Source organism: Postia placenta (genome assembly GCF_002117355.1).
Source record: "Postia placenta MAD-698-R-SB12 unplaced genomic scaffold POSPLAscaffold_1, whole genome shotgun sequence".
NCBI classification, from domain to species: Eukaryota; Fungi; Basidiomycota; class Agaricomycetes; order Polyporales; family Adustoporiaceae; genus Rhodonia; species Rhodonia placenta.
This window is the reverse complement of record NW_020169832.1, coordinates 2900049-2916084: the sequence shown is the minus strand read 5'-3', so window position 1 is coordinate 2916084 and position 16036 is coordinate 2900049. Positions and strand designations below refer to the sequence as shown.

Genomic DNA, 16036 nt, shown 5'->3' with positions numbered 1-16036 from the left:
TGGCTTCCGGTGACGACGAGCAAGGCACAGACGGCGCGTATTCTCTTCTCCCGCTTCGTTTTCAGCCTCAGAATCAAGATGCAACGTCGCAGATGATTTGAAGACAAGAGCGGCAGATATGGCTAGCGCGGAACACCAAAGAAGGGGCCGCGCGGATCGACGCATCGGCGCGGCCTGTGAATGCGTATGCAGCTGACGCGTCAGAGAGACGTGACGACATCCCGAGAGCAGCCATCCTGCGAGTCTTGCATGCGGAACGTTCAGCATAGTCGTCGTCAAAACTAACCAAGCTTACACCCTGGCGGGCGCGATGCAGCAGATGAGAACACGTGGGGCTGTAATAGGGCGCGATTGGGCGCTTGAGGCGCATAGTACGCGTCGCGGACGCTTTAGTCGAGGCAGTCGTTCCCTTGCCCCTCAACCCCGCAGATCTCGCAGCAGTCTTGCTAAGATCTTTCTGGAGGACGCGTCAGCACAGGGCCTCGTCATCGCAAGCGCGTTGCGCTTATAAAGTCCGCTATAGGTAGGTGACAGTTCCATTGGACACACTTTCCATTATGTCTGACTACTTCGACCGCCCAGAATCCACTCTCCTCATCCTACAAAGCATGGACGATGAGGACATCTCCATGCCCGAGTCCCCGTCCTGGGAGTCGGGCACTATGACGCCTGGTCAGTCTGCCTTCGAGAAAGACAAGGTGTCTATGCAGTCATACCTCGACTCGCTTCCCTATGAATGTGAATCTATCGACGAGATGCGTGCGAAACTCGACCACATAGTGTCCAGGATTTGCATCTGCGTTGAATCCAAGAACTGGCTTGTTTTGACTACTTGGGACGGTATGCTGCAATGGTGAGTCTCGATCCTCTGTCTCAAGCCTTCCAGTATTCATTGCCGTCCATTAGCTGGCTGCTTATGCACTACCCGATGCCCAAGACCACGCGTGCTAAGCTCGTGCAGCTTTACTACGAACTATGTCTGGTGCCGGGAATAGAGCCGCGTGTTGTCCGTAGTTGGGCAGACATGCTCGCCCGGCTAATTTCGAACAAGCCAGATCACAGACGCAAGCTCGAGAATACCGATCTACAGCTTGATTGGAGGCCACTCTGGCGTGTACTCCAGAAAGAGCTATGGCCGAAGAAGAGGCTCCATGACGTCTCGTGAGCGCCTTTTCCCTCCCCTCGGCGCTCGCAAAGCCTAAACACATAGCGCCAGCCGGAATATGATCAATATACAGTTGTATGTTGCAGAACAGTGCAGGCGATATTACCCTGCCAATGAGATAGCCGAGATGCTAGCAACATTTCTACCACTTGTCACGAAGGAAGTGCGTAAGGAATGTACGATAGCCTGGAGCATCCGCTCATCCACTGTCTATTACAGACTATGTTGACAATGTTCCCTGTTATCACTTCTTTCTTGCCACCCACACATACCGAGCTATATCTCCCACCGTTGTTCAAGCTATGGGAAGCAATCAACTCCTCGATCCTCGATGATCGCATGATTGACTTGTGCGGAGATCTCTCCGAGGAGCATGTCGCTGGTAAGCTCGGAGATGCCGGTGAAGAAGGTGGAGCTGCATGGAAGGACATTGGCATCTGGAGTGAGAACGAATGGCACATTCTTGCGAACAAGGCTCTTGGGTCGATGAGTAAGTCTGCAGTCCATTTATCGTGGGGTCTCGTTGTTGATGTCAATCTCAGATGTCCCTGTTGGTGCCACTCGTGTAAGTCTTGGGTACGATTTGAGGTGGCTGAGGTGGATTTATGAATGTCGCGCAGGGCGCAAGTACAACGGCGTCGCACGCGGACCATATGGCAGACAAGCAGACATTGAGAATACGCAAGCCCATCAACCGAGCTAGTATGTATTTGATATACTGCGTAGCAAAACAGATCTTAATGCACAGACTATACAGATGGTTTAGCAAAACTGTTTGTTTATTCCATGTGCCTTGATGGTCCGGTGCGCGGCGAGGTCACCGCGGCGTCCCAAGGCTCGTCTATGTCTCCGCCACCTACTGGGTTCCTTGCTGGCAGTCGCGCGCTCGATGCATTGGATAAGCTAATTACGAGCACGGAATCATTCTTCCACCCCTCAAATTCTGGGCCCTGGACTCTGGTTGTAAGTGTTCTACGCAATGCCTGTATAGATGCTCACAACTCGATGTTACAGCTGACGCTATTCTTACATCGCGTAACAGCTGAGTTCTCAAAGCGTTGGAAAGAGGAACAGGAGCAATCCTGCAGAACACCCATTGTAGGTGTCAGTCTCTCACTTTGCGAATTTGTTAATGTGTTCATGTACAGACACGTCGTCTAACTCCCGATATCCGACGTGCATTCGTCACCATCTTGCGCACTCCCGCCTTGCTAGCTATGTTCTCGAAGGATCCGTTCTCGATCAGTTACTCACAAGCCGCGCTGCGCTCCTTGGCGTTCATCGAACCCAGTCTCATCATGCCAGAGCTTGTCGAACGTGCTTACAGCGGCCTCGAGGTTATCAACGAGACCCATCGCACGACGGCCGTTATGACGATGATGGCCGCCGTCGCGCATCCGCTCGTCTGTGAGAAAGCGTGGGTAGGAGGCCAGAAGCACGTCGTGACACTGCTGGAGCTGACACTCCCTGGCATCGACCTTGTAAGTGTGAACGAATCATCGAAAGTGGCCCGGCTCACAATGGTCATACATCGTCTTAGAACGATCCTATCAAGACAATGTGTGCCGCCATGTTCATTGCCTCGGTTGTGCAGTATATCAAGATCGGCGACATCTCGATGCATCAGGCTGGCGTTGCCCTCAGTGACGACGCACCGGCTGCAGAGGTGATGGACGTTGATGGTAGCGATGCAGTTCCGTTACCTGGGGGTCTCGACGAGCACGGTATGCCCGTTCTCAGTAGGGAAGAGGAGCGTCAGCTTGCTCGAGAAAGCACAGCTGGTTTCGCCGGTATGTATTTCTGCATGCATATTGGAGTTCAGAATTACTGACTGGCAATATAGACTGGGTTACATCTCTGTTCAGACGTATATTTGCGCTATACGAGAACCTTCCTGAAGAAGGAGGAAAGAGGAACACCACTGGTGGCAAGACAGAAGAGGGCGTCCTGAAAGCTGTTAAGAGCATGCTCGATGTCGTCTGCCTGAATATGTCTGATCAGCTCTTCGATCTCGTGTTGAACCTCGTCTATGATTATGCTACTACTAATGCGAAGTCTAATGCCGTCCGGGCGTTTGGGCAACTCGTCTCATGTTTGGCACGGATACGACCGGAGAAGACAATCGACAAGTTCTTGCCGTACTGTATAGCCCAGATACAGGAAGAGTTGAAGCATGGCGCGTCGAGCACCCGGACGACGTCTGTCCATGCGTCTGTTCCGTCCGACACGACTTTGCATTGGAGTACGTTCAAGCAGTCGTAGGTTGTACTTGAAGCTCATTGGTCTTTATTAGACATGGCAATTCTTCGCGGATGCTTCGGTTATGGTGCTGAAGTGGTGAGTCGTCAGTAAATATGTGTGTTGTGATAAATTTAATAACGCATACTTGTGCCAGTTCCTGAAGTACAAGGCACAAATCCTTGGATTAATGTCACTGCTCATTGACAAGTGCAAAAGCGAGCGTGGATACAGCGGGACGGGGCGGCTCATCAACAGGATTATGTATACAATGACCTCGGCGTATCCTATTCGTGCCCGCTTCCTTGACGCGGACGAGTGGAACAATCCAGGTAGGCTATTACCGTCCCGATAGGTATGAAGACAGGTTGCTTACTCTGATACGGCCGAAGATGTTGCCCAGAATCACACTGCGCACTGGGGCCGCTTGTATGATCCTCAGGACGTCAAGATTGAATGGCATGGTATGTTCGTTAACATCGCACTATACCATTCGCTCATGTAAGCGGCAGTATCTTCCAAGGACGAAGTCGACTTTGCGTTGGAAATACTGGACAATATTGCAGGTCCGGCCCTGGACAAGGTCGAGAGTTTGACCGCCATCGCTGGCAAATGGGATGATGTCGCTCGGAATGACTTTTGCCGGTTTGTCTAGATCTCACCCACTCCAATCCGCGGCTCATAATGACGATTACAGTTACCTCCACGCTGTTCGTTCAGTGTGGAGCGGGTTATCAAACCTGTTTCAGGAGGGCCCGAAAGAAGTGGTAAACCCATGCCTGGATCAGGAAACGGAGGTCCCAGAGCTTCTGTTGACGCATTTAGACGTCAAAGCATGCTTTGTTCTGACAGACCCCCATGACCCACGGTACCAGCGAGCAGTGGCCCATCGACTGAGATACGGTCGTGTCATACACCAAGCAGCTCTTGCACTACAGAAGCCAAACGGAGGTGAAGACCACATTGATGCCCTTATCAGCCTATCGAAAGCCATAGATGTATACCTTTTGGAGTACGCTATGACCAGGAGTAACTTTGACACTCTGCGGAAGTCGTATGCGCAAGCACGAGAGCAAGTCATTCATTTTCCCTTCGGACCCTCCGTCTCACATTCTCTTTTCAGTTCAACTCGCATGTGGTCGAAGCAGAGAGCCACACCGAGGATGGTCCTCATCAGACGAGCGCACGCCTATCATGGAGGAAGAGTATACATGCACGCCTTATACCGTCGAAGATCACAAGTAGACGATGATCTGCTTCGTGATCTAATCGAGATGTCTCTCTCTCCCTACACAAGGCTCAGGAGGTAAGACGCTCTGCACTGATTCAATAGCTCACCTCATCGTCGTTCTACAGACATGCTCAAGCCATTTTCCACAACGCATGCGGCGTCAGTTTGTTCTATGCATTTTTCTCTCCGTATTCTTGTGCTGACAAGCATTAATGTAGTATTTTGTACGTTCTACCCGGATGTCTCTTCCATTCCTCTTCGAAGCCCTATCCCGAGGGACGGATCCAGACCGTATGAAGGGTGCTTTGTATGTCTTGTGGAACAAAGGTACAGGTACGTGTTTGACTACCGCTTATCGTTATTTGGTTTCTAACCCGTAATCGGCAGCTGCATACGCGTTGGCAGGTATGTACTAATGGTTCTTGAACGTGGCGAATGCATACCTGACATCGCTATTCAGACACAAGGTCTCACGGACGATATCTTGTTTCGTTGTTGGAATGTCAGCACCAGGAGAAGGTACGCCTAGGAGCTCAAAATGTGGACACGCCTTGATCAATGTTGCACTCCAGCCTTCAATTCAGAAGCTAGTGGGCAATCTTGCACAGGATGCGGCGGTGTACCTGACAGAGGAGGCCACACACACGGGCGCTTTCCTCGAGAATATACCCGGAGTCATCAACGCCTTGACTGCTTTGAAGGAGGAGTATCCTGTGACTAGTGAAGATCATAGGATACTTGCACATGCTATTCAAAAAGTGCCCGGCCGCGCTGCAGCCAAAAACCGGCATCATGAGGATACAGTAAATGTCGTGCCTATCTTGCGTGGCATCAATTGACATATGCCCGCACAGGTGTCCGCAATTTTGCAAATCGCCGACAAACCTAACATCCATGTATGTCTTAATCAAGTTACTATCCATGTCAGCCTTGACTCGGATCACACTTAGTGGCGTTACGTCGAAATTGCGACGACGTTTATCTCGGGACTTCTACGCAGGGACGCGGCTCCCTCACCGGAACTGGCGGCATTTTTAGTACAGCATAGTATCAGTCCACACCCAACAATAAGAGTGATTGCTCAGAAGTATGTGCAATTACTTTGAACCTCGACCACTCCATTCACATGTTGTATTTTAGGGCTGTGTCCAGGATGACCTGTTATATCAAGATCCGCACATTCGCGAAAACGACAGAGGAGCTGTGGTTGGATGAATGGCATAACCCTCTGCGGACTACTGTGACTATTTCTGATCCGACTGCCTTCTTGCATGGCCTAGAACAGCCTATACGTAAACAAGGAGACGTAGAGTATGTCTGTTTCGCGCGCCGCATTTGGTCTGATGTCTTACGGGCGTGCTTCAGGGAAGTGTATGTGGACAAGATCACGACGGGATTCTTTATGTGGTCATCATCGGTGAAAGCTTATCGAGCCGTACAAGGGCAGGAGTCGTCATTTTCATGGGAGCAGGCATCAAGGCCCGCGCTTGACGCTATGAGCGCGATACTCAAAGAAGGCAACTATTTCAATAAGCTAGCTTTGCTATGGGGTCAGGAGTCGACCAGGAATAATTCTACGCCTGAATTACGAGCTGATAATATTGTATTCATGAAATCGCTGGGTACGTCGCCTGGCTCCCTTGCAGAAAGGCATTTATTGATGGACGAGCAGCCAAGACTTTCGAGCATCGATTTGCTCAGGCTATCCTCACCGTTGTTCAACCTTTGGCAATAGACTCCGACCGGTTCAAACAACGCGCAGCTGCAGAGATGTTGGCTGGCGTATTGCGGGGTATTATTTGACATTACCTTCGCCTCTACCTTCAACGTCCTCATCCCTTCTGCAGGATCGAAACACTGGCCTCGAAGCTCGTCAGATCTAGTATGGACATGGATGGCTTCGCGTCTGCCTCTGATATATGCGAACCTGAAACCGGACACCATCACGTTTTGGGAAGGGATGTTCAGCGTAAGCAAATGTTCTCATCTATCACTGTAAGTTGTTCTTACCTGCTGCCCAGGAACAACTAGTCGAGAGAGACCCACGGCGTGCCAAACCCATCGTTGACTTCATCATATCTCTACCCTTGGAGTTCCACGGCGATTCTACTTTTGCGAGTGAGTGTGATCCAGAATGTCTACCTTGTGCTGGATTTACGACGTCATCGCAGTGTACAAGTCGCTTTCTCTATTCACCATTCTGATTGAATCTCTCGGCTTGCGTTTCCTGCCATACAGCGCTCGTTATGCGAATCTCTTTCTGGACAACGCGAACACTGGTTACGCAGAGGTATTCTTCTTGTTTCTTCTCGTGGGAGCACTTTGTTGAAAGTATGCCTGCAGACGCGCTCTCAAATTGCTCAGAGCTTGTACACGGTTGTCACCACCGAATGGCGACCTGTCTATCCATCTGCGGCAGCCTTTGTACAGGCTTGTCGGGCTGAAGTAGATCCTCTACGCATCAGGTCAAGCTGTCCCTTGCATATGAAGTGACACAACTCATATCATTATAGGGATGCAAAATACATGGATCGTATCATGCAAATTGTTGAACAGCTCCCACATTGGAGAAATGAACGCCTTCCTCCCCCAAGAGTGAGCCAGTCGCAATATGACAAGGTAGGACTCACAAGTACGTCCTACAATTCCACCAGTGGTGCACGCAACATTTCTGATCATCATGCAGTCCTGCAATGGATTTGGGAGTTCTCGCATGGCCCGCAAGCTAATCTCATTCTCCCTTACGCTGTGGCTTTAATGTACGTGCCCAATTTGTGGCGGTGTGAGTGTGCTGACATCCAATATTTCAAGGCCTGAGATCCTGCGGATGTCTGAACTCAATGACAGCTCGGAGCTGCAAAAATATAGCTCTGCTGTTTTATACGTGCTTTCAGCAGTATCTCCGCCAACGGATTATATCGTCGTCATCATGAACAATTTCATTGATCTCATCAAATCGTCCACGGTGCGCTTAGTTCAAATGCATCTACCATTCTCTTCTGACAAAATGTGTATTTATAGTCATGGCGCGTCAGAGTCAATGCATTGCCGACACTGCTAGTATTCTACTACCGCAACCTGATGAGCATACCCAGCAATCTAGTAACCAGGCTTATGGAGGTCTTACTTGAATGCCTAAGCGATGAAAACGTTGAAGTCCGCGAGATGGCATCTAAGATGTTGTCCGGCGTTGTCCGGTGTTCGCAGCGGCAGAGCATCGTGCCATTGAGGGTATGTTCGTTTCACTTCGCATAAAAGCCGTGCATATTAACGACCATGTATTGTTTTCTTCAGGACCGCTTCGTGAACCTTGCCCGCAAGACGAAGCTGCCTAATCGGCAACATCCGGCACACGCAGAATCACTTCGATTGTTACATTCTGCCATTCTTGGTATATGTGCACTAATCGAAAGCCTCCCGTACTCTGTGGAACCATGGATGCCTCCTTTGACGGACGGTAAGAAGGTGCCAATGAGATAATCCCACGTACTGACAGCGCGCCGACCCAGTCCTAGCGACGCATGCGACAGACCCAGCGCCGATCTCCACCACTATACGAAAGTGTGCTTCAGAGTTCAAGAAGGTACGTGGCAAATTCTATCGGATACACATAATCTCCTCACACGTAGTACGTCTGATGAACAGACACATCAGGTCAGTGGGCATGGTGTTATTCGCCGATATTACCTCTTAGACTTGTCAATAGGACACGTGGCACAAGGACCAGCACGCGTTCGACGAAGATCAGCTGCAAAACCTATCCACCATGCTTGTTGGCACTTCCTACTGTAAGAGGCTTTTGTGTTGGTTAGTGTTGACACTCACCATTCGCAGATGCTTGAGATCTCTCGGCTAAGCGGTGCCGCCCTGCAACGTATTGTGGACTGTCATCCCATGCATGTGTACAGTACTAAACCATCGTTCATTGCTATATTTCTTGCACTCGCAGATGTAGAGATGTATCAGTACGTCCATTGTTTGTAGCTGTGATTCCATATTTGATGCGGAAGGCGTGGCTGTAAATCCGGACTAAGACTGCCGGGACAGAACTGGATGTATGTGAATTGTTTGACGATATGCTTTCGAAGAATGTCCCAACGTTGCGGTCTCTGCACAAGACGCAGATGAATGGTCTTCTAGCTCATCGCTCGAGAGAACGACGCCGTGACCCCAATTCTTTCGCCTCCTATGCCCGATATGACAATAGTGCCCACCGGAAGGCTTCTGTCAGACTCGCGTCTTCAAGCGTGCGACCTTCGCGCGGACAAGCTGGCCTGAGACGCGACAAGAGGACGAAGGCCTAGCCGTGTATGTTCTACGTTTGCTTGTCCTCACAGCCGCGATCCGACGACGTTCGATTAGAAGCTAGCCTCTGGTGACCTTTCATTGACATGACGTCCTCTCGATGCTGAGGAAGACACTGGTGGGAGCGAGAATGAGGCATTTGCCTCACAAGCAATTGTCGAAGGCTGTCCACCGACGCCAAAGGCGGCTTGATCCAACCTCAATACGTAGCTGAGTCGCGGGAGCAGTACACGGCGTGCGACGCGCCCTCCCCCGCATGCACTTTATCTTGCCTATCTAACACGGGGCGAGAACCTTGCCCGCACGCGGACGAAGGGAAGTGGGGTGCGTGGTGGCTGACGTGGGGACGGCGGGTCCCCGCGTGGGCTCGCCCGCACTGAACGGGACCGAAGCGGAAGCAGGCTGCGCGGGAGCCTCGTTGGCGGTCCTTCGTGCCACTGTGCGAGCGCAGCCGCGACAGTGCGGACGTCAGGATCGCGGACACCGCATGGGGGGCGAGAAGCAGGAAGCGATGCCGTAATGAAAGCTGCACGGGCATGCGGAGAACACAAGGTCTATCGATGGGAGCGCGACCTCGGAAGCCGGGATCATCGGTGAAGGCCTTCGCCGCCGAGCTTGCGGGTCACCTGCGAGGTCTCGGAATCATACTGAGACTCGGGTGGTCGTCCGGGAGGGACAGGTGCCGCTCACGGCGTAAGTATATTAAGACACAGTGGGGAGACTGTGCGAATGTGGTAAACCGGATGTTCTCGCGGAGGGATTCTGATAGGCACACGGTATGTAAATGAAATCGCGCACCCAGGAACTCTATAATGCACGCGATACAAGTGGGCAATATGCGGCGGTGAGACGTGCAAACGTCGAGAAACGTGCGTAGAACCATGGAATGGTGTCAGATACTTTAGAATTTAATACGTGACTCTGAAGCGTGGTCGGCACCAGATTGCTGCGTCCGCGTGCACTTTACACCATGGGCGATGAATCTAATACGATGGAGCTGCATATACCATCTGTGTCTAGAGATGTATGAGAACTCACGATGAGCAGGCTAAATCATGAGTCAAATATTGTGGCCGATCAATCGTTGAGGGCACTCGTACACAAGAAGGTATGGGAGATCCGGCAGCTCGACTCAAGAGCACATCATTGAGTCATCAGAGATTGACAGAAGACACGTTTATCCTTCACGTCCCTCATCGCAGAGTCGAGGAGCACCATACCAAGGCGACGGGATAACAATAGTAAGTGCATGCTGCAGGATTTGCTTCCGGCGGTAAGGGCGCTTAGGAAGGTAAAACACACGTGGCAATTGCCAGATTGGCTCTTGACCGGCTCGACTCGGGACCGCGGCGTGGCCGCATGCAAGGGAGGGAATTGATTGGACTGAGCGGGATTAGCGTCGCGTCGCCATGGACAGGGTGGGGGTAGAGGGGCTGTGACGGAGATGTACGAATATGTACGGCGTGCGAAAGCGAGAGTGGGCGGTGCTGGGCGCTGGGCGGGGTCACGGCGTACTACAGTACTACTCGTTGTTGTTTTCAGTGGAATTGTTGTTGCTGTTGTTGTTGTGATTTTGAAGAGACGATCGATGTGAAAGCGATGGAAAGCTGATACACGACGCACCTGCGTGCGGGATGAGGTTCATATTGGATTGGGAATCGCCGCCGCAAGCAGGGCACGTTGCGATCAAACCCTGACCCTTCTTCACGGCGCCAGGCGAGCGCAAGTCTTTCCTCTCGCCTCCATCCTCTCGCCCTCAGCGAGGTCTCATCAACGCCTTCCTCTTTCCTCTCTGCGCATCTCTTGACTCGACATATCTAAATAAACACCGAAAGCATCATCACGACTCTCCGCGCGCGGCCTTTCACCTTTTTATACCTTTATTCCGTATTCACATCTAGATCCCTGTCTTCTCGGCCTCTTCGCAATCCAGCGACTGTCCGCTCCAAGACAGGGCTGGTCATCTACTTTTCCTCAAGTTCCCGCGCGCACGACTCCTGCATACCGTCCATCTGCCTATCCACGACAGCACTTGATTATTCCTAATAGTCACCAGCAAGCTTTTTTATCGCCCAAGCACACTCGGACGTGTCATCACAAGTTATCGTTAACTCGTCAGCGTTGGAGCTTCTCCGTCACGCTTTGTGGCCACTAGTACTGACTGTTCTCCGTGCAGATTAAAATGCTCCACGACTCTGTCACGAACCCATCTAACCAGACGACTTTCTTCGCTCAGCACTCTGACGACATCATCTCCCCTAACCAAGCAAAAACCAACAACAACCTCGGACTCAACTCTAGAGACATGTTGCCAGGGACTCGTAGGGCGCCTTCAGGACGAATGCAAACAGGTACGTCACGTTCCTCCTCGCTCCCGCGTTGGGAAGTGAAGAAGCGCACCTTGTCAGCCGAGCTGTCAGAGCGGAGCGTGCTTTCTCCCTCAAGCGGGAATAACCGTTGGAGATTCAATGGTAACGGCCAACTTGTAGATTCTGCGACAGCGGGCTGGGATCTCGGGGACGAGATTGGGAAGATGCGCCTCGGTGACAACGGTGACGGCGATGAGCCTCAACTCCATACTCCTCCTCAGTCCAAGGCACACGCAGCAGCTTTGGTCCAATTCCAAGAGGCGTCTCCTCTTGAGACATCGTCTGAGGCCAGCATCGAATCAGGCTCGTCTACCGCGATAGACCGCCAAGTCAACTTGAACCATTCGCGCGAGTCTTCTGCCGACACTAGCCATTCTGGCCTGTCGTCCGCGAGCCATACTTTGCGAAACGCCACGCTGACACCTCTAAAAATTGGTGTCGTCGGAGAGTCCAGGAACAGGCCGCACTCGTACAGTGGAGGTCTCTCTAGTACGGACCTCACTCGCCTGCAGCAAGTCGGCGGTAGTCCTGCCAGTAAGGGCGAGTCTTGGATCTCGCCCCATGGTACTCCAGAGAGGCAGCCACAGGCTGATCAGCCGACTTACCCGTCGCTTGCTCAGGCGGGTGCGGCCCGATTGCAGCAGGACCAGCAACAATTCACGCGTGAAGACTTCAACGCCGACTACCAGCAACGCCAATTCAGCCCGCAGTCTGCCTACCCTCAGGGCAGGACCGCCAACAACGGCGTATCCATGCCATATCGCCAGCCTGCGAGGCAATTCAACCAGCAGATCCCGGTGCAGCCCGTTATCCCGAGCCCGACGAGCTTCGGCTACCCTGCGCCGCCGCCACCGCCGCCTTTGGCGATCTCCAACCCCCAGCAGCAGCTGTACGATATGATGCTCGCGACGCCGCCGCTCGACAACGCCACGATTGCGCGCCTCCAGCAGCAGCACAATGCGTTCCGTAATGCTCACCAGCACACCGTCTCCGACCCGGCGGCCGTTCGCGACCCCGCTGCCTTGGCACTGCTCAACAACAACCTGCAGGCCTTCGCAGCCAGTCAGTTGTACCCGCCCTCCCTTGCGCCGCCGGCCGCGCTGTCGATGTTCGCAAACCAATTTTATGGCGCCCCGCAGGATGCATACTCCTCACCGGATCTCGCGGCCGCTCAATTGATGGCTCGGTTGCAATCCCCGTACGCCGGGGCATATGGTGTACCGTTGCCTGGGCAGAACATGCCTCTTGCAAACCCTGCCGTGGCAGCAGCAGCAGCTGTGGGCGGTGTGGGTGGGTTGAATGCCGGGCCGAGCGCGAATAATAGGAAGCTTGGTCTGTACAAGACTGAGCTCTGTCGAAGCTGGGAAGAGAAGGGCACCTGCCGCTATGGAGCGAAGTGCCAGTTCGCGCACGGCGAGGACGAGCTGCGGAAGGTCCAGCGCCACCCTAAGGTAGGCTACACATTAACATGTATATCGTGTGCCAAGCTAACCCTGTTCTGCCCTATACAGTACAAAACGGAGATATGTAGGGTACGTGTGTTCTAGCGTGTCAGAAGGATACCCAAAGCTGACAAAGTTTTGTGAAGACCTTCTGGGTATCGGGGTCATGTCCCTACGGTAAAAGATGCTGCTTCATTCATACGGAGCTTCCTGCTTCTGGCGCGCCTCCAGGCGCGGACGGAGCTCCGCCACCGCAGGTCCCTCATGGCCGCGATCGCTCTGGCAGCACCAACAGTGACCCCAATGAGGTATCCACCTCCTTGCTGGCACGTATCTCTGCAAAGCGTACACAAGAGGGCACCATCAATTCTAACACGGGCAGCGTGAGCACGACCCCGCCGTCGAGCGGCTTCCAGCTAAATGGACGCCCCGGCGCCCTGCGCGTGGACACATCTGTCCTGGACTCTGCAGCAAGCGCTAAGCAAAACAAATCGGCATATCCGACGTTCGCGCATAATGGCATACTCATGCCTGCAAAGGAAGAGGTCACTGCTCGTTCTCCTGGTCCGGTGACCGCGGGCCCTGACTTTGGTCGGCACGCGAGCTCACGGTTGGATATTGTGGGCACTCAGGTGCGTTTCAGGCACAACAAGCCGCGGACTATTGTATTCACACGTTGAACCTTAGCAGCGAATCGGCAAAAATACCGCCTCGAGCCCTAACGTTCGCCACTCATTCAACGGCAGCGACATTCAGCTAGATTTCAGCACCACCCCAACGGCAACGAATGCGCCCTCCCAGCTGGGCTCGTCCCCGGAGATGCCGAAGAGTCAGTCGCGCATCAACGGGCACGTTCGCTCGGGTAGCGCTGGCAACTGGGCGGGTGCGACGCGAAGCAGCCACCTGACGGCGTATCCGCTGTCGTCGATTCCGGGCGGCGAGGTCAAGGCGAGCTCGCCTTGGGCTGAGTATTCTGTAGGCTCACGTCTCGTGGAGAAGAATTGGCTCTAGACTGACGATTGTGCAGTGATCTGTGTGCATACGAATTCGCATGGACCGTGTTACCCTTCGCTTACATGCGGCATGGACATTCGCGTTTGGTTATTTGTCTGTTCTGCTTGCACGACTGACAGGATACCGTCACGCTGTCTGCTTCTCGCTCCTGTACTTGCTCGTTAAACGCTAGCTTAGTCTCCCTTTCCAACCCTCTGCTACCACCAGTTTCAATCGTCTCATCATCCTGCTCATCTCGTCGAAATAGCTTGACTTATTTCTCTTGACACTCGGATAGCTTTTCATCGTTCCGTCGACATCTCACACGCTCGCCAACACATGTTAATCTTATAAGTCAATACAGTTCGCTTGCTTTTCTCGTTCACTGGCCCAGGCTACTGTAGAATTGTTTTGGTAGTATCACATTGCGACAAGTCTACACGTCAAATCAGTGCGGGGTATACAGGTCTAGGGTGATCTATGTAAAACAACGTATATCACAATAAATCAGCCATATTGAGACAGCATACGAAGATGTTTCCTACTAGTAACACATCAAAAACCAAAAGCATGTAACTCTCTGCGGAAGCCATCCAATCGGCACTGAGAGTAGCCCAAATAATCGAACTCCGGATCTCCGTCGCTGCCCTCGACGAACTCCCGAGCTTGGATAATCCCCCAAAGAGCCCACATCGCATGTGACGCGGGGCTCCAAGCCCGAACCTGACTTTCCAACGTGTCCGCCTTCGCCTCGAGCTCCTCCGTGGACATCTGACGCTCCTTATTTGGCTCTATGTGTCTGAGGTATGACCGATAGAAATTGCGCCGCTGATCTTCGGTCGGATAGAGTGCGGGATCAAGAATGTGCGCGGTGTCGGAGTGGTAATTGGCGGTCCATTCATGGAAGTGGTTCGCAATATCAAAGGCCGCAGGATTGGGCGAAGCATACTCGAAATCGACGACGATGATCTAGAATGGAAGAATAAAGAGAGGGCGCCGACTGTCAACCTGCGTGCTAGTGCAGATCTAGCTTGGCAATACGTACTCGTTGGTGCTTGGACATGCCTTCTTTGAGGGTCTTCAACCGCAGCAGATTTCCGTATTGTGTGTCGTTGTGGGCAAAGACTCGTGGGCTAGGCCCGGCGATTTTCTCCTGCTCGTCGAGCCAACACGTGTAGCGCTCCCATTCTTCATGAAGACGATCGAGGTCGAGAGAACTTCGAGCGCTCTGCGGCGTCCCGGGAAGTGCGAGAACTTCGCGTGCAAGGCCGAACCAAGACTGCACATTCGTCTTGGCGGCCACCCAATTGTTCTCGTCAGCTGCGTCTGAAGTCGAGACGAGCTCAACCGCCTTAATGTCGACAGTGTGTAGCTCGGCCATACGTGCTGCGATCCATACACTCGTCATCTTGTCTCGTAAATCATCCGCCGTTAGGGTCGTAGCATCAAAATACTCCTCAACCCGCCCGTTCTCGAATGTGCCATATACACGAGGTCCAATGTGGTACTGCGAGGAAAGTACATGCAGAATCTGCAGTTCCCTCGGACGTGAAATCATGGACCCTGATGAAGGTCCGTAGATGCGGAGGAGAACGATGCGGGTACCCGGGACCGACGGACAAGAGACAAAGAAGACAGCGTTGGTCATGGATCCCGATACTTTCTGTATCTCAATCCTATCCGGGGTGATTCCAGAAGTTGACCATGAAGGGGTGCGGAGGGTATGAAGAATGTCGAGCAGCTGGACAGCGAATGCGGGGGATTTGTAGCGTCTAGGGTAGAAGAACGCATGAGCATGAGTAAAAGACATACATGACCAATAGCAAACCAGGATGGACCCCTCCTCCTGTGCCGTAACTCGTTAGCGTGCCGGCCAGCACCAGCGCAAGGGAGCCTCAAAGCGAGAAGGTGTACTCACCGCGCTTCAAGTCTTGTGTTCGAATGCCGCAAGCCTTCCACTCTAACGACATCTACGTCACCATCTTCGAATGGTATGGACACATTTGATGAAGAGTACGCCGGGGATGTCCCGATGGTCACATTGTCGGGTTCGCTCTGAAGCGAGGACGTTGATGTCCTCTTTAGCAAGAGCGTAGGTCGCTGGTATCCCGAAAGCGGAGGAGTGGGGACCAAATCAGGGCCCACGGTCGGCGACATCTTGCTCTGTGCTGTGGTGAAAGTTCTACTCAGCAGATTCAGCAGAGTATGGAATGCCGTAGTCCGGTGGTTGGAGCGCGAGGGTAGCTGGTTCATTCGTAGCACAGATTGTCAAAGGACGGTCAAGGTGGGAGGG

General features: G+C 52.7%; 2 protein-coding genes across 2 annotated transcripts; one reads left to right on the top strand and one right to left on the bottom strand.

The window, feature by feature from the left end:
• Positions 1 to 557: 557 nt before the first annotated feature.
• Positions 558 to 13761, top strand: POSPLADRAFT_1072565 (hypothetical protein; the record flags this gene model as incomplete). Its single annotated transcript, XM_024482524.1, has 44 exons — positions 558 to 853; positions 907 to 1161; positions 1217 to 1328; positions 1385 to 1655; positions 1708 to 1730; positions 1786 to 1867; positions 1923 to 2128; positions 2180 to 2263; positions 2314 to 2646; positions 2706 to 2955; positions 3009 to 3407; positions 3459 to 3502; positions 3561 to 3735; positions 3796 to 3867; positions 3916 to 4048; positions 4101 to 4479; positions 4527 to 4644; positions 4701 to 4709; positions 4760 to 4797; positions 4853 to 4967; positions 5022 to 5039; positions 5095 to 5153; positions 5207 to 5437; positions 5489 to 5530; positions 5585 to 5721; positions 5775 to 5945; positions 6000 to 6256; positions 6307 to 6426; positions 6482 to 6603; positions 6656 to 6752; positions 6806 to 6924; positions 6978 to 7099; positions 7148 to 7266; positions 7321 to 7393; positions 7446 to 7599; positions 7656 to 7865; positions 7929 to 8091; positions 8144 to 8217; positions 8280 to 8288; positions 8341 to 8406; positions 11116 to 12759; positions 12820 to 12840; positions 12897 to 13382; positions 13441 to 13761. 44 exons carry the CDS (start codon positions 558 to 560, stop codon positions 13759 to 13761), a joined length of 8229 nt encoding a protein of 2742 aa, XP_024344615.1.
• A 537-nt stretch (positions 13762 to 14298) lies between these two features.
• POSPLADRAFT_1127355 (hypothetical protein) lies at positions 14299 to 15553 on the bottom strand (the record flags this gene model as incomplete). Its single annotated transcript, XM_024483615.1, has 2 exons — positions 14299 to 14712; positions 14789 to 15553. 2 exons carry the CDS (start codon positions 15551 to 15553, stop codon positions 14299 to 14301), a joined length of 1179 nt encoding a protein of 392 aa, XP_024344614.1.
• Between the last annotated feature and the right edge of the window lie 483 nt (positions 15554 to 16036).